The sequence below is a fragment of the Micropterus salmoides genome, unplaced genomic scaffold (assembly GCF_014851395.1).
Source record: "Micropterus salmoides isolate LMB-PRFRI ecotype aquatic unplaced genomic scaffold, ASM1485139v1 Ms_hic_scaffold_7, whole genome shotgun sequence".
In the NCBI taxonomy this organism is placed as follows: domain Eukaryota; kingdom Metazoa; phylum Chordata; class Actinopteri; order Centrarchiformes; family Centrarchidae; genus Micropterus; species Micropterus salmoides.
In genome coordinates, this window is record NW_024044459.1 from 31,870,905 (window position 1) to 31,896,343 (window position 25,439).

At 37.5% G+C, this 25,439-nt stretch overlaps 1 protein-coding gene across 1 annotated transcript in view; it reads left to right on the top strand.

The window, feature by feature from the left end:
- Nucleotides 1–25,439, top strand: part of si:dkeyp-14d3.1 (transmembrane protein 132C) — a 149,028-nt gene that overhangs the window by 25,177 nt on the left and 98,412 nt on the right. Inside the window, exon 2 of the mRNA XM_038704675.1 lies at nt 1,063–1,951. Coding sequence (XP_038560603.1) covers nt 1,063–1,951 — 889 coding nt within the window. The remainder of the gene's footprint in view (nt 1–1,062; nt 1,952–25,439) is intronic.

Genomic DNA, 25,439 nt, shown 5'->3' on the forward strand with positions numbered 1-25,439 from the left:
TGCACATCATAAAAGTACTTTCTCATTGTTTTAAACAAATTGCAAATGACTTGACACACTGATGCAAATGATTATGTACAATTGTCTGCTGTTTCCTACATTATCAATTGCTTATGTCCTGCTGATCACAATGAATTATACCAGTCTCTGTTGAATGATCTTACCCCCCAAAACATCTAGTCATAAGTTCATTGCATTAGTCACTACATGCAAAATGGTTGAACACGTTATCAAAAATCAAAGTTAAAATACTTTATTCATGTCCTTTGCCTACAAGTATATAGCTAAACGAAATGTTGTTTCTTAAGGACCATAAACAAAGTAAGAATAGACCACAACAACATCACTATAGCAACACTCATACCAATACTCAATACCAGTAAACAGTAACAATACACAGTGAGCAGTAATATATATAGATAGACATTCTATACATGTCTATTAGAATTTTTTTGTAAATGTGTAAACCTGAATTGATGAAGATATCTGTTGTGATGTGGAAGAGAATATGTGATACGACAGACTGGAACGTCAGCCAAAGGGCTGTATCCCATGCAATAGTCCTGTCTCTTTCTTTTTTGTATTACAATGACATGCTCTGTCAACAAATTACAGTACGAACAGTAAAAGCATAGCTGTGATTCCTGTCCTCTCTCCTGCAATGTAAAACTTTGTACTGGTGAAAGTGATGCATGTCATACAAAAAAAGTGCAGCCTTGTGGATTTTCATTGTTATATTGACAAGATGGCTAAACATTTTGACTTGCTTGTTCATAAATGAGACACAAGGACTTGTTGTTCTGATGGCACTGACAAGTTCAATGAAATAAAGATTTGCTTTTGAGAGAAAGACTAAGGATTTTGAGCAAGTTATGGGCTTTTGCAGGTAATCCACTGTGTTGTGCTGTTTGTACTACCTGTTTCGAGAAATGCACTTACTGTTTTGCAAATGTTAAGGATGATTCGAGAAATGCACCAAAGCGAGTGAGAAAAACTCTAAGTTACAAAATGTCATCTTGTGGTGAGCTTGCCCTGACCCAACTCTTCTCTTCTGTCTTTTAGTAGCCGACTGTCGAGTCTTGGAGGGATCGCCGAGATATTCCTCCATCCCCACATACCTGCCTGTCAACTACCAGGTGCTCAATGCTGACTTGGCATTCTTCCTGAAGGAAGCCAACCAGGACTTAATGAGGAACTCTAGCCTGATGTCACGCACTGAGCCCTTCTTCATCTACCAGGCCAGAAGTTTGCCCTCAGTGAACGCTAGCTATGGGCCCCTCTCTTTGGAGCAGCCTGTCCCTTTAGAGCTCCTACAGGCCCCAGGGACATTTCCTGCCTCTTCCCTTTTTACTGTCAACTGGAAGGTGCAGACCTTTATCATGAATACCAGGATTCACTTGGCCAAGCCCAAAGTCCAGGTCCTGTTTTATATCGCAGGCAGGGACTGGGACGACTACAGTGCCATAGATAAACTGCCCTGCGTGCACATGTTTGCTTTCCATGAGACCCAGGAGGTGCGTGGCACTTGCCAACTGAAGGGGGAGCTGGGGCTGTGTGTGGCTGAGCTGGAGCCGTTGGCCAGCTGGTTCAGCCCACCCAGTGTAGTGCCGGGGCGACAGAGGAACCTTGAGGTGTCCGAGGGCACACCAGTGGAGCTTTACTACATGCTGCAGTCCACAGAAGGAGGGGAGTGCCACTCAGAGGAGGCCAGGAAGGACAGCTTCATTCGCTCAAGCCAGGAGGGACTGTTTGGTTCCTATACCTCCACACCACTGAGAAGGATCGGTGGTGTGAGGCTCTACCAGAACCCCACTCCACCACTGCTTGCTGAACACAGGCTGGATAATAACTTTATGGTCATGGTGCCAGCCACACCCATGAGACAGAGGGAAACCATCTCTGCTTTTATCACTGTGTCAGCCTACTCTCCCGTGGAGATGTTTACTCTCAGGTAAGAATGCATTTCTTTTCGTTCTTCTGTGAAGTGTCTGGCTGGAGACTTTCCCTGTCAGTCTCAGACTGTGGAATTCTGCAGTCTATTTTCTTTAGATTTTATTCTTCCTTTCAGGAAGTATCCACACTTAGATTTTTTGTTTTTTAAATATGTCCACAATGAAATTTTCCCCCCACAAACTACTACTAGACATTTTTATTTTTATTTTCTGAAGTCAAACATCTGAATGAGCATGAAATGATGATTTGATTGCACCTCAAAAATACCACCTGTTAACCAAGGTAAATCAAAGTAATCCTTGTCCCGCTGCACTGAGACCGTTAATAAAGTCAGTATTGATTGTGAAGGCGTCTGACAACATAAACGTAAACACAACTGTGTGATTGGCTATATTTAATTCCATCAGAAAGAGAGAGAGTGAGAGTGAGAGGAAAGGTGCTTTCTTAAACTGCACATCTTTAGCACAAGTCTACATCTGTGAAGACATAATTTTAGAAAAGTCATCTTTATTATCACATGTAATCAGACAGGTGTGTAGCATAATAAGCAATGAGGAACAAAGAACAAAAATCAGCTACCGCACACTGTTGACACAATGATGAATTAGTTCAATAACTACTTTTAATTTTTCAGTCAAGCGACCTTAATCATGCATTTGATGTAAAAAATGACTGCAAGTACACACTCACACAGGACAACAACCCAGCGTACTCAGCGTCAAAAAAACGGACTAATAATTATCTCTATTTTTTATTGGGTTTGTTATTGATAAATCACATGAATAAGCCTTTAATTAATTTTTTTCTCTGAAAAGTAAGAACGTCAATTGACTTTCTTTTGTGTGTGTGTGTGTGTGATTGGGGGGGGTTATGTGTCAAAACTAGTTATTTGCTGGGACCAGTTACTAGGCAACAAGACTCCAGGAAGTTGCTTTTCCTGACCGAGAAACAGTCCTCCACTAAGCTCATATTTACACTTTAGTTTAGTTTTGTGGAGATAAACTCAACAAACAAGACATAATTAGTTAGTTACTGAGATTCAAAGGTGTTTGTGGGGAAATTTGGTTACCTTTGGACCGAGTCAGTGCTCCAGTCTTTGCTAAGCTAAGCTAATCAGTTGCTGGCTGCAGCTTCACTACTGATAACCAACAATATTCTTGTGGCCGATGAGTTTTTTCATTATTTGAATCTCCCGTTTGCGCACCTGCAGTTCATGCTCATTGTTTCTACAAACATCCTCTTTAGGGCAAAGTTAACAGAGCCAAATGTATAAGAAAGGAAGTATCCAGTCTGTTAATAGCGATGAGGATACTGATGAACATGGTGATATTGATTTATAGTAGCTCTGTGCTGGGCGTCTATGCACTGACAATAATAAAGGGGCTACAATCAGCATCATAGCCTGCACTGCAGTGACACTGACGATCAAAAAGCTGCAATGTGGAAAACCACCCACTTGTAACCCCCTGCGATGTGTTTCACAGCCCGTGATGGAGGAGAAGACATACACACATGAGATCATCAGTCCTGGCAAGAAGGCAAATAAGTGTACACGCCTCTTTTAACTTTTGTTGAGACTGTGTTGTACTAACTCAAATCTGGCTGTGAGACTATATCCAACAGAATACTGGACTTATATGTACATTATAGTATTATACAGTAGTTTAGTTATTGATGTGCTTTGTAAAAAGTTTTGTTAACTTCATTGTTATTACTAAAGTTATTTTGTTGTTTTCCGTCTTTCATAGTGAAATAAAGAAAGAGCAGAGTTATCTCTCGGAAATACTTGATTCAGCGGAGCTGTTGATAGGTCTAATTACAGTGAACAGATGAGACAAAATGATTTAGATAATTAACATGCAATGCAAATGAGGATGTCATTAATTAAAATGCATGTCCATTAGTGTAATGACTGAAGCCGATCTTAATCACGCTGGTTTAGAACATTTATAAACCTTCAGAGATGATGAGAAGAGGGGTCAAGCCAATTTGTAAAGGAAAACAAGCTGAATGCTGAATTTCTGCTTAGGCAAGGTAAAAGCAATTTCAAAATGAAATATATAAAGCTGTACCGCTCTGATTTTCTTTTTCCAGTTGTTTACTAATGAGAATTATTTACCTAGCTAACAAAAAAAGATAGAGTCCAAATTGGAGCTAAGGTAAACAAGTTCACAAAAGCTATGAGGTTTTAACAAGCCATACAAACTCTCCAGATACATGTCCTTCCCGTGCTTCATTTAATTACCGTCTACTTGTCCTGCAGTGATAAGACATTGGAAACTTTTTCTTTTTCTAAACTGAGAAACTCTGAAAGATTTCTTTCATCAGTCAAATGAACAGGCCAGGCTGGCTACAGAGGCAATGCCTGTGGTGTTTTTATTTGGCAGCGTAGCTCATGGCAGGCGCAGGTTGGCCATCTGAGAGCGACAGATATGGAAAGGCCTCTGTGTGGTCCTAGGTGATAAGGCTGTCCTCATACATGCATTTGTTAGGACGCTTAATCACCAGAGCGAGAAGACTTTGATCTCTATATTCACAACATCATTATCATCTGTGTACTACACACTTATGTGTCAGCCATTGTTGGCTGTGTAGCCCTGAATGCAGAATGAGCTTATGATCCTGTGAAATCTGTCAAACAGACCTTCCGCTACTTTAGTTTGAATGTTTGTTAGTTCCCCCGTTTTTGCACATTTAATAACAAAATCCAAGGCCAAGTCCTTCATATGCCACTTGTTAGTTTTAAACCACAATCAGCGTGAGCATGGGTAAACAACACATCAGTATTTCTTTCAACATGTGGAAGAAGAAGCGCACATTTAACAGAAAATGAATGGCCACAGAGTCCTTTCCTCTTCTTCATTTCAGTTTTCACCTTTGTGTCATCCATTATGCTAAAAGGCTCATGCTGTGATAGATGTTATGCAATGAAAGCTAATTTCACATATTTTTAATAGCCAATCATCTGACCAATTTATTGCTTTGTGGATGCCCAGCATGTTATGCCTTGCTGGAGTATTTCTGTCTTGACATGCTACTTTTAATTTGATGGACTCTGATTTCATTTGACTCCATCTGTGTTAATAGGGTATGTCACTCAGAAACGTCTGGAAAGTTTTACTTATTTTACTGCAATTTACTTTGCTAATATTTGGAGGGATTTTCAAGTGGAGCGGTAAATAGTTGCTTCTTTTAGTCACTATCTTGAGTCATCCTGACATACAAGTACATTTCTATTTCCTGTCCCCTCTTGTTTTGATTGTCCACTGAGAAAGCTGACATGATTTAGAAAACTGCTTGAGTGATTATGTAAAAAGACTATTGTGTTCATAATGTATTTTTTGTTTTTGTTTTTTACATTTTTAAAGATACATTACCATCCTCTCCATGGCATGCCAAGGTGTGGGGATCCAGTTTAGAGGACACCCGTGTTCAAAAATATGCCCTTGATACTATGAGGCTCTTTGGGATAGCACTGTGCATAATTCACCAAATAATCTTATTTAAATTTTAAGCTATCACTCATTTCAGTCCGTGCTGAATGTCTGAAAACACACATTATCCTGTTATCTTAAGTTGTGATGCCATGTGAGGTTCAGTTTGTAGTAGCATGAGCTTTCAATTCAAAAACCAACACTAATGTATATGTAGAGAAACAAGAGAGAGAAGGAACTACTTCAGAAAATAACACATTGTTATTTCAAATCATTCCATGTTTTCTCTCTGTAGAGAGAACATTATCAGAATACTATGGTACTTTATTTGCATACAACCCACCATATCCACATCAACATCACTAACAACTGTTTTCATTGTAGAATGCAAGTGAGAAACAACAATGATGTGGTTAGTCTTCACAAAATATCCATGCCAGTGTGTTAAATATTTGACAATTACTTCAAAAGGGGTGCAACATTTTTAATTGATAATAATAATTAATAAAAACTGCATGGTATAAAAGCAAATGATGAGCCATAATTTTATGAATCTTATAAGCGAAATGTAGGAATACCACTGAATTCATGGCACTGAAATATTTTATTTTGAAAACCATGTTGCTCATTTTATGTAGTTTGAATAATCCCCCCACCAAATTTTTACTTTTTGTGTTTCAAATTCAGATGTCCAATATTCAAAGGTTGCTCTGGTTCAGTGAGTCAAAAAAATAGCGAGTCGCTAAAATGTGAAAATTAGAATTAATTGCTAAAATTAAAGCAAGACACTGAAATTCAAGATGAAAAATTCAAACTTGAACATCAGGACCAGGATGGGCTACTCGTTCCACTTAAGGCAGATTGGCTTATGTGACTGACTTATTTTTATTTTTTTAACACACACACATGCTTACTATTTTATTTATTTATTTTATTTTAATATATTTTTAATTTTTTTAACACAAACAGTTGATTGATGTAGTTTGTATGATGCTTTGGCAATATTGTTATTACACATTCATGCCAATAAAGCTAATTTAAATTGAATTGAATTGACTGACAAGGCATAACCCAAGGCTGGCCCGTGGCAAAGGTGACATATCAGTGTTTCCCAAAGCCCAAAATGATGTATTCAGACGTCTACCTTTGTTTAGGCCGTCCTTTACAAACTAACTTGATGATGATAGACAAGACACATCAGGAGCTAGGTGGCTTACCTAACCCTGTCTCCTACAAATTCTATTTGTATAACATAGCTAGTACATTTTGAGAGAAATGTTTTGCTGCCTAAATTTTGTTTTCTTTTAATCAAAATAATGTTTTCAAAGAACTTATGTATCTGCAGTTGCAAATTCATCATACAGAAATCTTAACTCATGAAGTCTTTCATTTGTTTTTCTGCAGTATCTGCTCTTACAATCATAGTTCACAGCAACTAAAGCGTGATTACATTTGTTAAAAATAATGATATGCCATTACACATCAACCAGTTAATTACATACATTAAATTACACGTTACACATCCAGCAGTAATTTCATTACAGTTGAATTATAATCCATAACATTTTATAATGGTTTCAAAATGGCTTGTCAATGTTAAAGGACATCATCAAAGTATAAATGATTGTGAACAAAGATGGATTAAGGGAGATTAGCTCTTTGATGGCATTGTATTCCTTTGCTGTATTCCTGCTTTGATATGTCCCTGCTTTGTTGTGCTACATGAGAAACAGTATCACATCATAGTCTACTGTAGAGATGTTTTATCATGAACACGATTAACTGTTTGTGATGTCTTCAAAGAATAAAGACATTTCTGCACACCAGCAGATTCTGCACTGTTACAGTGGAGTCGAATTATGGAAAATACATTGAAAAGACACTTAGGCTTTAAGGCTATTACATTTAACATGCAAATAAAGTATAAGACATTATCATAATGTTTTCTGCGAGCAATTTTTATTGTTATATGTCGTTGATAATTCATTATTATCCCTCAGTATTAGATGGTTCATATGCAAATTATTGTAAAGGATATTTCCTCCTGCAGTCTCTAGTGGTATAAAGAAAAAACACAGAGCACAAAAGGAAACTGCTCGATTTTCTGTCTTGGTGCAGTGCTACCATAAAGCATGAGTCACTGTACAGTGAGGGTCATTACATGTGCATTGTCCTCCCTGGCTCTGCTCAGCCATCACTGGAACAATAGATTAGTCGATTTAAGTAACATTTCATGAGAGCAGATATTCTCCCTATATTGTCTGTCTCATGTCTCTGACCGATAAACTGGAGTGCTAAAATTATTGGCTGATATGAAATAATTGCTGATAAATTGGTATTAACGGTTTATAAATGACGATTAAAAAAGAAACCGAGAGACGAGTGATGGATACTTCAATCATGTTATGAGTGTTGTCGTTGCATAGTTTGTCCTCCAGAAGGAACTATGCAACTCCCCTGTTGGCAACACAAGAGTTTGGAACACTACAAATCCACCACAAATGGCTGAACACGTCAAAATCAAGGTTAAATAAAGACAAACTTTATTGTCATTCTTTGCATTCAAGTATACAGCTGAACAAAGTGTTCTTTAGTACAGACAATGGTGCATAGACAAAATAAGAATAGACAACAACAAATCACAAGACCATTCACCCAATACACACAATACCATACACAGTGAACAGTAACAAAACACAGTGAGCAGGGAATAGTGCAATATAGATACTATGTGCCAGTAGATACATAGACTTATTTATGTGTGTGTGTGTGTGTGTGTGTGTGTGTGTGTGGGTGTGTACGCGTATACATACATACATACATACATACATACATACATAGAGAGAGAGAGAAAGAGCGATCGTCTAGATCATAAATGTCTCCTTACTGTAATTGATGAAGATATCCGGTGTGATGTGGATAAGAATCTCTGACCCTCAGCCTAAGGAGTGTTTCCCATTTTTACATTTATAATTTTGGAATTTCTTCCGTTGGGCAATGCAGTACTGTAAAACAGTCCTTTCTTTTTCTTTTCTGCATCACAATGATATGGTCTGTCAACAAATTACAGTACAAACAGTAAAAACGTAACTGTGAATCCTGTCAAATCTCGTGCAATGTATAACTTTATACTTTTTAAATTGATATGCCACATTGAAAAAGTGCAGCCTTGTGCAATTTGAATCATTCTCATCAAAACCTTGGCCAAAGTTTACATCAGAAAAGAGTTAAAGACTACACTGTTATATTGATAACATGCCTAAACATTTTGACTATTTTGTTCATGTTCATAAACAATGACAAGAACTTGTCATTCTGATGGCACTGACATGTTCAATGACATAAAGATTTGCTTTAGAGTGATAGACTAAGGATTTTGAGCAAGTTACAGCCTTTTGCAGTTAATCCACTGTGTGCTGTTTGTTCGATATGTTTCGAGAATTGCACTTACTGTTTTGCAAATGTTAGAGATATGTCGAGAAATGTACCAAAGTGAGTGAGAAAAACTGTAATGCGGATAATCTTTGTTTATGATTCTGAAAAGAAGGAAAAAAAGAATATCGGCTGACTTATTGGAATATCGGATTTTAAAATCCTCAAATTTGGTATTGGTCTTTAAAATCCTGCCAGACAAAAAGTTCACATTGCACTTCTGTAGGACATTGTAGGACACATTGAATGAAAAAAAGATGCCGCAGAACTAGTTATATCGTCTTCATAATGTCTTCAAGTTCATAATGTACGATGCTGAACTTGAATTATGTTATAGGTTAACTGTCTGACACTCCACTGTAGTTCTGCTTTCTGTTTATGATGCAGAGTAAAGTTTAGGAATGAGAGTGTATTGGCTAGTGAAAAATTTATTATTTTAACTAATTACTTGAGATCCACCTGTTCTGCGTTTTGTCAAAACTGACACAAATCTATCAAGTAAGATTGAAATCAAACATTAGTCATGGGTGTGAAAAGATAAAATATCTAAAAAGTCATACTAACCTTCCTTCAGCCTAAAGAAAATTTTAAATTATCCCCCCTAATCATTTTTGTCCCATAAGAAAAAACTTTGATGCATACACAGTAGAATCAATATAAAAATATGGAATTTTCTGATCAAGCTATTGTAGAAAAGCTACAGATTTACCTATGTGCAATGAACAAATTAATTTAACCTAAACTGATAGATAGTGCTTTGACTTCAGAGTGTTAGATCTCACAAGTAGAAATTCTTACGAGTCTAAAAAAAATCTTTGTTTGATCTTGCTCCCATGGGTGTTATTTGCCTTGCCTTTAAAAGGCGCTGAAATGGGAAAGATTGGAATACAATTGGTTGCAATGACACAAAATTCTGTGTTGTCACAAGTGCGGAGATAATAACTGTTATTGCTATGGTTGTCCTTTCATCTACGTTTTGTATGCATGTATTTGTGTGTGGTTGAAGGATGGGGAAGCTGCGCTACCATGCGTGTATGTATTCTCTGTGGATTTTGGTGTGGCAGATGCAGGTGTTGTGTGTCCAGTACATGACAGTGTGGTTTAGCTGATGCAACCAGAAACACTGCTGGTCTTCTGCATGCAGTTTTTTTAATTGTTTGCCTCCTGTTGAGAACATTCTACCAAACATGTGTTTGTAAATAGATTTCAATAAAACTGTCAGACTTCTGCAATCACATTGTGTATGCATGTGTGTCTGTGACATGTCTGGGCACTGTGCTTTGCTCACACTGTGAATACCAAAAGTACTGTATGAGCGGCTGTGATGGAATTAATTTGCCTCGTCTTTAAAAGCCAGCGCATCAGTGAACAAATTATCTACCATTACGCTTCATTATGTGTGCTGATGGACAACAGTGACTAATATATGTAAGTGGCATGGCCTAAAATATCTGCAGGGGTGGTATAAAATAGAATAGAAGAATTATTTTCCAGAAAAGGGTAAAAGACCTTATTTTCTGTGGTAAAAGTTATTATTCCGCAGATCTATATACACTTTCAAACATAGTATGAGTTGAATAATTGTTTTGTAAGATATAATTTGTACCCCGCCTTTTGTGTCAGCTGGGATTGGCTCCAGCCCACAGACTGTGTAACATCACCCGTTGGTTTGTGGACTGCTGTTTTGAAGCCTCGAGTTTGACCGATAGGGCGCTGCAATATTGATTTTTTGCAATCAGCGGCACTCAACATGACCATATGACGGTGGCGCTATGGGTTGTGTGTGGAGCTAGCTAGCTTGCTTAGCTAGGTGCATTTGTAATTCACGTCATTGTCATTTTAACTGTCATTTTAACAGGGCTGATAATTTTGTCTAGAGAACAACAGGCTTAAAACTTAATGTACTCTCCAGAGAAAGGATAAGCAGATGATGATGGATGGATGAATATTGTGCTTCCTTAGTCTATATATACATTGATGATATATTTCAAATACAACTTTTAAAAGGGATAGTAAGTGATTATAATCCAGTACACTTCTTGTTAAATTCAGCGAATATTTCCTGCAAACTCTATAAATGGAAAACAAAGAAAGTGGTGTGGACCTTGCTACACAACATTGTTCCAGCCAATCAGCAACAGGTGGTGTTAGTGCTTGTGCACAGGAGTGATGAGGGTGGGGGTGGGGGGAGCAGTGTGAGAGAGAGTTCTATACACTGGCACATTTGAACATGCTGGATTCCACGAATCCACGAAGAAGGAGAGATGGCCAAGAAACAGCCGAGGAGAAGGTCTGAAGAGTAGAAACAGAGAAGAAATTACCAGGCAAGGGCAAAGGTGTTTCAGTGCTGGATAGATTTGGTGTGTTGGTTTGGCAGTTGAAAATAAATATCAACAATTCTTCTGCAGAATGACTTACTCTCCCTGCTGTCATCATCCCTTCTCTGGATAGGCCTACTGGCCGTGATGTGATTTCTTTGTAGAATGACCACACCATAAGGAAATCTAGAGTTCAGCCAAAGCTAATATGAGGCTTTAGCAGTCTGAGTTGGCCAAATCTAATGGGTATTAGAAAGGTATACTCTCTTTAGTGCGATGCTCTGTCTTTGTGTTTTCCCAGATAGTGTCTCCTTGCTGAGATGAGGGATATGTCCTGGTAGTCACACGTACAACAGGTACAGGTTTGTTACCAAGCATCAGCAATAAAACCTACACCTGTTTGCTAGAATGAATTTGTCTCTCTGAAGACTCATATTCACTTCATGTTGATTTCAGAATGCATTTTTCCATGGAGCAAAGACTGTGGTTTTTGTCCTCCATTTTTTTTATGAAAATACTTCATACCGACATAGAGGGGAGCACTGATGATTACAGCAATGCATGACTCTTTCAATGTACATCTGGCATGTGAGTTTTAGATAGGATTAAAAACATCCAAACCTTTCCTTTCATGTTTAAAACCAGAGACAATAGTGGAAAAATGCTCATCACTTATCAGAGTTCAAAGTAATGTCTTCAAATTGCTTGTTATTTGTCAAAAAACTAAAATATTCAATTTACACTGATATAAAACAGAAAAGCAATTCTCACAGAAAAGCTGGGACGAAAAAATAATTGTTTTTGCCTGATAATTGGCAAAAATTATTAACTTGTTATTGAACTAGTTGCTGATTAATTTTTCCGTCAAAGATTCAAGGTTACAAGGTTAATTTATTTGTCATTTTACAGTTGTGTAATGAAATGCAAGTTGTAGTTCCCTTTATAATAATGATTAACTTTAATATAATACTGATAATTGATGAATCAACAAATAGTTTGAACAGAACTATCCTTCCGCTTATGAACTAAAGTGGCTTACAAGGGACAATAGTTATTCACATGACATGACAATTCAGTGTAAGGAATATGTTGGGAACATGTGCCCCCCCTGATTTTTAATTATTCTAACACATTTCGCTAATTTGCACATCAATAGAATAATTTTAACTTCTAAATCTACACTCTTCAAACATACACTTGTAAGCATGTTGTTTCAGATCCAAGCTTGTAGCTGCCTACCACTAATGCCTTGAGACAGATGTCCCAATAAAACTAATAATTCATAGAAAAAATGCTCAGGTTGAGAAATGGACAACATAAATGGCAGCTGGCTCAAGCCAAGTAGGGTAACCCAGCACATAAGACCACAACACACAGATCAACTCAGTGGTCACATATTCATATCCGATTCATTATAGTGAAATCTCATTTGAAAGCCATTATCATTGGCTATAAACAGGCTCTGAATCAGCAGCCACTGGCATGGGGTGCTTCTGCAGGGGAGAATATGTGATGAAAGACTAAGGAAATGCCTTGTCATTTATTGGCAGGCACTGAAGCCATAAGCCATTTTCCTAAAACAGCCTCTCCATTTGAAAGTGGGAGAAAAAAGCACTCCGGGGACCAGATGTAGATGATTAAGACTAAACCTATCTCAGAGAGTGTCTTCAAACACGCATTAAATAAATCTTGTCAGATGTCTCCTAGTCGTTATGAATAATATCTTTGTAGTTTGTTTATATTTAGTTTGTGTGAGGTTACAGTGTGATTTGGCAACCTGCAATGCGTGTGCATTTCCAAAACAAACTGTCTTCTATGCTGTTAAAGTGGCTAATAGTGTCAGCTGCAGATGCTTTCTGGGGCCCTCTTGGAAGCAATAATACACATTCTTAAATAAAAAAACAAAAACAAAGCGCAACACTGAGAGCTGTCTTGTTTTTTGTAGTAAGGAGTCTTCCCATGTTTTCATTAAGGCAGCACGATGGGTGCTCAAGGTGTCAAACATCAATGTCTCTTATGCTGAGCTTGCTGATTTAAGTTTGTCCCATTATGTTTGTTGCATTTTTATTAGCCTGTAGAGTGTGCAGTTGCCAGTGGCTACCTAAGGTCCTGTTAACAAAAACTGCATACACAGAGACATTGCTGTAATAGAGCAGAGTGATGCTCCATCAGCACACAGTTCCATGGGGGGCTCTATCATCCGCCTAGGCTCCTTCTAGTCACCCTCTAAGTGAAAATACAGTATTATACACCCAGGAATTAGCTTTCATATATAATTAGGCAGCAACACAGATATACTTTTTGCTTACTCGATAGGAACCGATGTCTGCATTCATAATTATGACATTATAAATGTGTCTCAGAAGCACAGAAAAATAATCCAGTTCTTTGTGTGGTATTGTTAAACATCACATGATGCAATTACTTTCACATTACAATTAACAATGCTAATGTATTTTTCTCCCACCACTTCAATACACTATAAAACTTGTTCAGCAACAATTCACAAACATGTATTGTGAAGAAATACCAATGTAAAGACAGTAAATGCATAAGGGTTTTTAAGGGTTGTTATTTGCAGGAAAAAACGAGAATTGCCTGTGTGTTTCGAAAGGAAGGGCAAAACAGAAAGTGACTGGGTTGGGGGTTCCACAGACCAACATGCCAATCATCAAAAGTGGGTATCAACCTTGTACAGTCGTTTAAGAGCTAAACACATTACACGTGAATTGTATTTTAGCGTTAAATGTATGGAATTATATTTGTGCTTCAATTCTGAGCATGCAATAGGACATATTAACCACCGGAAACTATATGCACATAATTTACAATACTGTGCAAAAGTTGTAGGCAGGTAAAAAGTGCTGTGCTTGGAAAAATCTTAATGGATTAAATTTTTCAATTAACAAAATACAAAGTGAGTGAACAAAAAAATCTAAATCATATCAATATTTGGTGTGACCATCCTTTGCCTTCAACACAGCATCAATTTCTCTAGGTACACTTGCACAGTCAAGTCAAGGATTTTGTAGGCAGGTGTATGATTAACCCACTGCACCAAACAGGTGCTGCTGATCATCACTTTAATATGTAGGTTAAAAACAATCATTAACGTAAACAGAAACAGCTGTGTGGGACGACTGAAACTGGGAAAGGAACAGCCAAACTCTGCTTACACGGTGAGACTGTGGAAGACAGTTCACTATCAAAGTCATGGACAATGACGAGACTGGGCACAGTGACAAGACACAAAGTACTGCATCAACAAAGTGTGTCGCATGCAGGAATTTCATAGCAGACAGGGGTTTCCATACGTGCTGTCCAAGCTCAAAGAAATGGGCAACGTTGAGTAGGGCTGAACATCCATCTATCCACCCATCGTCAACCGCTTATCTTGCATACAGGGTCGCGGGGGGCTGGAGCCAATCCCAGCTGACATCGGGCGAAAGGCGGGGTACACCCTGGACAGGTTGCCAGTCCATCGCAGGGCCACACAGAGACAAAAAACCACTTAGGGCTGAACAATTAATAAAAATATTATCGAAATCACAATATCGGCCGACTGCAATTTTCAAATGGCAAGGGGGTGCGATATATGAGTCATTCCACAAAACCGGTACGATTTGGACTCTCACCTATTCAGATTTTTCATCAAAATGTATTACTTTTCTGAACACCCCACGACATTATAACATATTAAACTTCCAGGAAAAAAATTCCCACCTCAGGTATTATAATTGGTACATTTTTTACGATATGTGCCCTATTGGTCTTCAACCCTTTTATAGATACCATAGAAGGTGTCTAAATAGGAATTTAAAATGCATTTGTCATGATATCAACATTTTCCTGTTAATCAGATGTCCCTCACACTAATTCAGTAATTGCAAATATAAAAGTTACATAAAAAATTTTAAAATACTTTTGCTTTACTAAAGCCCAAAATTTGTGACAGCAACCTTATAATTTTTAAGTAAAGATTTCAGAAATAGTTCCACCAATATGAAATAACTTTTTCATAAACTTAAATTTAAAAAAATAAATAAAAATGTAGGGGTAACGGGGTTGAAGGGACACATCCAGCTTAACATATTATAGTTGTTGTTTTTTTTACTGAAATACACTGTATGTATATAATTGTGTAACCATTTAAGGGCAAAAGATTAAATTGCAGTTAGGTTTTACAGTTGGGTTAACCAACTGCAATCTTTCTATTCATTTCAGGAATGGGAGGACATTTTGGCTAGTTTTCGCTTCTTCAAAGGGCTGTTTGAGGGTTCAGGCTAGAGTAAATGTTAGAATTTGGTTTAGGTTCAGTTTAGGATTGGGGTTAGGCATTTAGTTGTGATGGTTAAGGTTAGGGATAGGTCAATGAATATTCTCACAAAGATAGAAGTGTGTGTGTATGTGTGTGTACAAGGTAGATTTATTTGTCATTTTACATTTATAATGAGATGAAGTTTGTAGTTCCCTTTGTGCTATTCACATAAAACAAACATTATGGGTGGAAGGGTGGATATTAGCCAAGTTTTCTTGAGAAATACAGCCAATTCTGAGCTTGTGAAAATCTTGGCAGAACACACAGCTTTTACATGGACATTATTACATTTAACATGTGCATGTGGCATAAGACTGTTAATCAAATGCAATAATGCATTAAAATAATTGGATAACTTCCCAAATAAAGTGTTAAAACACAAACCAACACAAACGTTATGTTTCTACCGTTATGATCCAAAAAGTAACGGGTTTGTGATTTTTTCCTTAAGATGGCCCCTGCTCTAAATATGGTAAATAATTGGAGAGCATATAGTATGCAGGAGATCATCATATATATATATTGTTAAAATAAGAAAGATAATTTTTACAAGTAATAGTTTTCTATCTTTATTTCCTGTAACAGGGTTGAGTCATTAAGCTTAACGACCACAACATTTTAATATAAATGACTGAAATATAGTTGTAAAAGAAGGTGGTAACTGGCCTGTCTGTGCACAATGTTGTTCAGAAGACTTACTGTTGTTGGTGTCACATAATCATCACTATATTATTTTTATGGGGGGAGAATGATTTGTGTAATGGGGTTGAGGGGTTACTGAGGTACGAAGCTAAATAATTTGATTTTAATAAATAATCATAAATTTAAAAAAACAAAAAAACATTAGCAGCCAAAAAGCACATATAGATGTTTATGTAAATGAAAAAATGTATGGACTTTTTTATAATTCTGTTAGTCATATTCTAAGTACACTTTCATAGAAGATCATGAGGGACATGACAAAATAGGTGGTGAAAAAACAAGAGAGAATATTTGATATAAAGATTAAATGTATGTAATGTTTTATACTTCATTAAATTGGATAAAAAGCTTTTAAAAGTAGATATTAGTGACCCAATAGATGAAATACACTGAAAATGGTCAGAGGGACTCAAATCATATCGGTTTCGTGGAATGACTCATTTGTCAAAGATTAAATGTGTGTCAAAATACCATTTTAAATTAAATATTGTGCTACACAGATGTCCTAGCATACACATCCCAACAGGCTTAAGAAAAGAAGCATTCTTTGTTTGGTACAAATTCTCTCACAAATTGCACCATAATAATTTTGAAATGTTTTTCAATAATAATTAGAGAATAATCATATAAAAAATTATCATGCCCTCTAATAGTAATAGTAATAATGTGATCGGTCATGGAAACTTCCTGTAGCAGATGAAAGTAACATCATGCTTACTTCCCTTCACAATCGGAAGATGTCCAGCAGTGCCATCAGCTCAGAGCTGCAGAAAACAGAGGGACTCTGGTACACCCAACTACTGTTCAGAGTCTGGCCAGAAGCGCCATTCATGGAAGACTTGCTTGGAACATACTTATTGATCATGCAATACCATCAGGGAAGCATCTGATTGGCCCGAAAATGTATTCTGCAGCACGACAACAAGCCCAAACATACAGCGAAAGTCATTAAAAACTATCTTCAGCGTAATGAAAAACCTGGAAGTGATTGTATGGCCCCCCACAGACCCCTTATTTCAACATCATTGGGTCTGCCTGGAATTACACAAAGAGAGAGAAGCAATTGAGGATGCTTAAATAGGTTAGTTATCCAACATGTCTGGGCCCACCTACCTGCCTTCAAAAACTAGAAGAATTGATGCTATTTTGAAGACAAAGAGTGGTCCCAGCAGATATTGATTTATTATATTAGATTATATATTAGATTTTTCTTCTGTTCATTCCCTTTGCATTTTGTTAATTAATATATTAACATGTCTATTTGCATTCCACATCTGCCTAAAACATTTGCACAGTGCTGTTGATTCTATAGAGAAGTTATGTAAAGAATAATTCAATTTGATACATCTATTTGCATACACAATAATAACCTCTCTCAGGCAGCTTCACTAACTTACCCTGTGCTTTCAAAAAACTTTTTCTGTGCTCAAAATGTCCCATTGTCTGCTCACAATCAAGATACAAATATAACTCCGCAGACTCCATGGTAAAAAAAAATAAAGAGAAAGAGAAAAAAAGGTGCAAAATTTTATCCTGGATTCGAGCAGCTGTCTCAAAGTTGTCTAAACTACCAATCATCCAGAATTGACTTAAAGATTATTTATCTTTCTGTTTGATCCACCGATTACATTTGCAACCGCCCTGACCTACTATTACAGGTAGATTAACATGCTAATTGAATGTTGACGAACATTAAATGCATTTATTGAACCTCACAATCAAATACCCTGTTGGAAGGCTAATAGAGGCCAAGCTCTCACCACTGATGAATATTATGACAAGAACAGTGCCTCAGAGATCAGAGAATATGTTTCCTGCTCTCTACATTATACATGCAGTGGTAATTATATCTTTGTAGAATGACTGAATTAAATTACAATAATTCTATGTGTTATTCAGCGCTTATTAAAGGGTCAGTTTATTCAATCCCCAGTCTTTTACTTACTCTTTCTTTTGCCCCTCTCATTTTTATTCCCTTTTAAGCATAAACCTGATCAAAGCATTTACTTATAATTAAGCTACACCCCATTAGCTTGTAGTTTCATGATTAATTTAGGGTCAGTATATTATGGATTCTTCCAGGCTTATAATAATAGTTGTCCATCCCAAAGTCCTGATTTATATTTAGATATACAATTCAAATGTAATTTATTATCATCTCTTATTAAAATGAATAAATTATAATTTTGATTTAGTTTAATACCCTAATCCAGGGTCATATGCATTTTATAACACAATCTGCGGCAGATGTAGGGAAGAGAGGCTAACCTCGTGATGCTCTTAGTAATACAGTATGTCAGCAACTACACTTAAACCTATTACTATTTAGACTATTTGGCCCAGTTTGATTGTGTCATCCATTCGAACCTGAATGATGCCTCAGCTTATTAGTAGTCCGGAAGTACAGAGATATGATTTAATGCTGTTTCTTGGAGGGTATACAGTAAGGCTAAAATGAATTATTATTCATTCTCATGGACTTTAATGTGCCCTTAAAACTCTGTAATTGGCACTGTAAACTGCTTGCATTATATCTTCCATGTCACCTGTAGCCACTTATTCACTGACAGTGGCTAATTATCTCAGTTAGTTGCATTTTTGCTGTTTTGGGTAGTAAATAAAAAAGTAGTCAGCAGTGATTCACCAGGGATCCTTCACTACTGCGTTCTTCTGACATCCAGATAAGAATAGAAATAAGAGGATTATCTTTCCACCACACATAAGTGTAATCAAATTTATCAGATGCTTAGTAGATAAAAAATTGGAAGACATAGGACTTCATTTTTGTATGCTGAATGCTTCTTCTTGTTCTTTTTTTTACTTTAGATACCTAATCTATAAATACACCCCATGACAATCTGTCTTAAAGAAATGGTTTGTCATTTTAGGAAATATGCGTATTTGCTTCCTTGCCAAGAGTTAGATGAGAAGATTGATACAACTCTTATGTCTGTAATGTAAATATGTTGCGAGAGCACTTGTAAGCACATGGTCAGCTCTGACCAGCATCTCTAAAACTTAACTTAACTAGTTTTTTGTCTCATTCATTTAATCTATACAAAAAAGCTTAGGTACTACTCATTGGGGTGTTACAGGTGTTTATGTCAGACTATTTCTTGGCTGGGCCCAATGAATTCCTGGAATCTCGCTTTGTTTTTTTTCATGGGTAAAATGAATGAGACATAATGTGTTAGTGAGGCTTAGAGGCGCTGGAGGACGGATTCAGTTATCATTGGACAGAGCCAGGCTAGCTCTTTACCCCTGTTTCAGTTCTTTATGGTAAGATAATCTAAACAGTTTAGCTGTATTTGCTGTACAGAAATGTACATGTGTAGTATCAATCTTCTCATCTAACTCTCATCAAGAAAGCAAATAAGTGTATTTTACATACATTTTAACAAAGAAAGATATTGTAGATTGCCTCTAGCTCAATCACCCTTAAAATCTTATATTACATGCACACAGTTTTGTATTGTAATCCATGCTGTAATCATCAAGCTACGATTGAGCAATTTGTGCATCTTAATACAAAAGTGCAATATGGTTAAAATTGTTTGGCAATCCAAAGTCGTAAATAATACAAATATTCAAATACTTAGACACTCTCAACCCCCCGGCTTAAAACGACAAATTTATTGACAATGTGATCACAATATGACAATATGATCTTCAGGATGGATTTCTTTGGCCTACAGGTTGCCTTGCCAATCTGATACTTTACACATTATCTCTGTCCTGAGTCTGATGACCTCTGTCCAAAATCCTGTTGGAAACCACTTCAAATGTAGGATTTACTCAGTTCTTCCTTTGCATCAACTAGTGTATATCTGTCTGGCTGCATCCAGGGATCAGGATGGTGAAACATGTACCTAGCAACAGCTTTGCTATCCACAGATAGAGATACAGTCCCCCAGCGCAGCTCCGCCCCGTCAGATCCGCATCAAATTAAATCAGTGGTTTCAGGCAGAGCGCCATTGTACCGCCATACAGTAGGAAGATTTTTCCCTTTTCCAGTCTTGGCCAGCTGCTGTGCAGTGGACATAATGAGCATATCACTGCTACCATCATGTAGGCGGTATCGCAGCATCAGGACCCATATCAGCCGACTACACGATAGTTTCTACCCTCAAGCAATCACACTCTTAAACTCGTTATTGTCCCACTACATATCAGCACTGCACTTTTCATTTCACTGACATATTTCATACACATATTGGCAACTGGCAACTGGCAACTTGACTGTCAAGGCAACTTGACTGTCAAGGCAACATTTTATACTTATTACTCTGATTACATGAGGGGGGGTTACAGTACAGTGTATTTTTATTATTTTATTTATTACAACTTTTAATGTTTAATGTATGTCTCTTGGACTGTGTATCTTTTTATTGTAATTGTAACTGCCCTACTGCTAGGATACTGTTGCTAGAACTTCACCAACTACTTGTGTATGAGTGACAATAAAGGTATTTGATTTGATTCAACTAATTATCATGAATGCATGATACTCCCATGAAGCCCCATGGCCAAATACCTAACAGCAGTTTCTACATGTATAGATGTAACACCAGTAATTTGTCCTGAAAGAGTACACACACGTTAATTAGGATGCAGGGAAGCCTATGTATTAACATGCAATTCAAACCTTTTAAATAAAAACTAATGCCAGTGCATTTAATCTGTAAATCCAAACATGTTGGATGTTTTTTCTGTTTCTATAGCTACCAATTCATCTCTCTGTCACCGTTGAAATGTGTCTTTGTTCTCAGTGCTATTCTTTCTCCTGTGACTGACTGATCAATTCTGTGTTGTTTTCATGTATTCATGCATTCAGAACTTAGGAAAGAGACTACTGCTTTCCAGTGCTGCAGTCAATACCTTGCCTACTTTATGGAATAAACAAATTAGTCATTTAAGCAACCTTGACAGAAACAAAATGGATTGTACAACAGAAATAACAGAAGTAAAAGAAACTCTCACTATTAACCATAATGGTGTACTGCAGTAGGAAGTATTTAGATCCTTTTCTTAAGTAACAGTAGCAAATGCACCCTGAAATAAATGCTTCTTTAAAAATAAAAGTCCTGCATTGAAAAGTGCATTATATCTTATACAGCCAGCTCATTATACGTTTTGTATATAAAACCTTTGTAGAGTTTGTAAAGTATGTATTAATCATAGCTGTCAAATAAATGTAGGGGAGTAAGAAGAGTAATAGTAGAAATACAAAGTTGCATGAGAGAGCAATGATTGTGTGACTGTAACACACAGAAATGTGTGTAGGTGCAAAAACAACGGACAAGTCAGTGTGCATATCTTTCTGAGGCTATGTGTATGCAATTAATAATAATGATGCCACCCTCGTTTGGGACAGCAGCTGCTAATGCCTTCCCACCCATCCTTTGGCAAACCAACCCCTCTCCATTTCAAATGACTGAAATGTCGATGAAAAATTGCTATATCACTATTTAATCATCTGTTTATCTGTAAATCATCTGTTGAATCACTCAAAAGGGGCATTGCAACCAGTGAGTGACAACAACAGAGTGAAAGTCGTAAAGATTAGACCTTGGGGTGTCTCAATTTCTTAACATATGCTTGTTGGCAACTGGTTCTGACTGAAAGACAAGATTGTGAAGAAGAGCCAGACACAGCTAGGCTAGGCTAGTGGAATAGTTGTTGTCAAGCTGACATCAGACTGTATTTGATATGTGGAGTCTGCTTCATGGCAGATCCAGTACACATCTTTTGCATACTTCCTGATGATTATTTGTTCCAAACTTCAGGACTGAGGAAAACAAAGTATTTTATCTTGTATTATTCAAATGATTGAACACATTTAGAAAGTCAACTTTGTATGGTATTGTGCTAAATACACTATGTTGCAAGCGGGTGCACAGTGCTATGTGCCTTTTACTTTTAAAATTCAAATAGCTGCTAACTATGATACAGGAAGAAAAAAAATTCTTGACACAGTTAGGATTCATATAATTACTACAATATAAAAGGTGTGTAGGGGAATGGCATTAAGTAAAAACTCATGGATTTAAGCACATTGTGAAATTAATATATGAATACATTAAACAATATTGTTCTTCTAGGATTCATACCATATCCAGCTTTTATGGGTGCTATGTATTTTCAGGGTTTTATCACAGTACTCTATGTGCTAACACAGTATGGATTTACATTATTCATTACACAGCACTCCAATACAGTCCATCCTCCCCTGTATGGTATTGTATTGATGGAACTAAACACACAAGACCTTCTCCTTGTTGGGGCTGTGTACTTCTATAAATTTTACTTGTCTCAGTGTCTATATGTTTTATTTTATTTACCTATGTTTAATCACTTTTGTAAAAAAAAAATAAAAATTGTCTTTTTTCCTTTCAAACATAGGTCTCCACATAGGTGTCTATAATTGAAAGCTCCATGCTGACTCTATTAAAACGCAACAGGGCTGCTGGTGATAGAGCACTTGATAAAGGAAATCTACACATCATTTTCCTTCCTCAAAACAGTGGCAGCGCAGCTGGAGAACAGTGGTGACTTGAGAAATAATGTCATCAAGGAAGAAGAGCGCTTACACAGGCTTCTTCTGTGAATGAAATGACAAAATTGTTTATTTTCACAGCTTGTTGGGGTGGTGGGAGGGGGGGGTGAGTCATGCCCAGACTTTGATAACCCCACAAATAAGCACCCTTTAATCTCCCCTGAAAATGTTCTCACAAAGTACATAATTTATTAGATTTTGAACACAGAATTCTGCAGCCAGTCTGTACCCAAGTCACTATAGTTCCTGAAAAGGACCTTAAAGGTTAATTTTGATTCTCCTTATTCTTATTTTGCTTACATGTTGTTTTTGGGTAAAGCTGGATTTTCAACCTTCCAGTGCATTGCAAAACAAAATCAAGGGTTCAAACATGAACCCAACATATTAGATTGTCAGTGCATGTATGGAGTAATGTGCCTGTCTGAAAGGGCCTACAGAAAGTATCATGCTGGCTTTTTGTCTCTAGTTGCAACATGCTGTGTCCTTATATTGTGTCCATATTGAGAACATATGCAAAGTGAAATGCACATTTTCTTAATGACTTTGTGTGAAACTCATTGAAGGGTGTGTGTGTTTGTGTGTGTGTGTGTGTGTGTTGGTTAAATATTTTATTTCCATTTCTCTTATGTCAAGCATGCTATATTGATGAACCATTTCAACATTCAGTCCGTATGGAAATGGATCAGAGCTCGGCATCATCAAAATGCAAGCTCTCTAATTTACATTTCATCCTGTTCTTCCTGAAATAATTCTTGAAAGAAACTGTTACAACCCTGTTCTTGTAAAAAGGATATGGAGATAGAACGTGAATTGACTAAAAGATTAGATTATATACCAGGAACTTACGGTGAGATAATGTAATATTTGGCTTGCACTCACAGTATGGCGTTTGGCCTTCTTGTTCCAATAACCGATTTGATGGAGATTTTGTATCTCACCTTGATTGGCTCATATCTTCATTATGGTAACATGCACTCTGACTACAAATCAAACAAGATTATTCTCCTTGTTTTTCAGTCCATTGGAGGTACATTCTGCTCAATATTTCCAGCTTGTCTCACTCTCACACCAACACCTGGGGGTTTGACCACTCCGATGCCGAACGCTGGCATTTTACATGCTCTTCGAAATCTGGTTATGTTATTCAACTGTCTGGCATTTTCAAAGGTTACAACCTTTACTTGTTCATTTGGTGCCTTTTGATGTCAATGTTTCTGTGTTCAACATGAGTTTTTCAGGGGCAGGTGTCAGAGGTCTGGGCTTTGATAGGGCTGCTGAAGGGGCCGATTGGCACCAACAATCAATTCTCAGCAGGGCCTCTGTGATCTTTTCTTCCTGTCACTCTCTCCTTGATCTCCCAAGCCTAATCAATAAACCTACAGTTAACCCAAGAGGCTGCAGAATTACAGTTCCAGCTGATCTGTGAAGAGATGTGTAGGTGCACAGCAAGGACTCTCTGACAAGCCCGTCGGCACCAAAGCAAGCGAAAACAGCATACTGAAACAGCTGACCCCAAGATTCTCACTGTCAAGTTAAAAATTCAAAATCAGTCTTTTATTTCACTGCGGTTTGGCTTTTTATAATGCACTCTACAGTGTGTACCTTACCTGCAGAGAGCAGTCCTGTCCTCTGCAGAACATATTTGCCATAGACATTGAGAATATGACAGCTTCCCCTGTAGTATTAGGCACTATCTGACAGTGGGGAAGGAGAAGCGGAGCAAAGTGGTTGGTCTGAGTGGCTAAAGACTGAAAGAGGTGAACCATGGTGGCCTCTTTCTCTCGTGTGAAAGGAGCCTGTGGGCCCGTCCTGCAGCAGGAAGGTTAGGGATTCATCATTGACCAGAAAATTCAAGTGTGTGTGTGTGTGTGTGTGTGTGTGTGTGTGTGTGTGTGAGATCAGGGTGGCTGGCCCAGCGCTGGGCTAAATGGAAGACTAATGGGTAGCGGGAACAAGCCTGACGGGCTCTGAGGAGCCCTGTTCGCTCTCCCTCCACCTGTCATCCATCACATTTCCAGCTGATACTGGGAGATAGCTGTCCCACACTGGTGGGAGGGGTGGCCAAGGGAGCAGGCAGGAGGGAGGGGGGCAGGGATGTGGCTACTGCATGCCTTTAGGAGCAATCAGTGTGTAGCAGTTATTCTCATCCAAAGATTGTGGCAGAGAGGAGCCTGACTGACTAAAAGTGCTCTAACGAGACAAAGTTGACAATCAGTTCTTTACAACAAGTATTCAAAGTACATCTTCTGAGATAATTAAATTTTAAAAATAAGTGCACGTATTTCATTATGAACACACAAAGAGATGAAAGAGGCTAAAATGACTGACAGTACCAGAGAATGCAAAGATTGGCTTAGGATCATGATTAACGTTGAAGCTTACGTAAGTAAATTAGAGCATTTTGTCTCATTGTGAGTATGAAAGACATTATGGTATTCATAAAACAGAGTGAAGGTTCAGCTGTTTTTCTTCCAATGTGGTGGCTTTGGAGAAAACTTTTCACATAATCACTGGCTCTGCTTTTTCTCTATGGGACAGAGGACACAAGGGGAAGTTCTTACGCACACACACACACACACACACACACACACACACACACACACACACACAACAAAAGCCAGTGAAATGGCTTTTGAAAGTCCTTTTATATCAGGTCAGATTAGAGTTCTTTTAAAACAGATGTCACCTTGAGGGCAAAGAAAAGAGATTATGGATTTTTTTTTTGA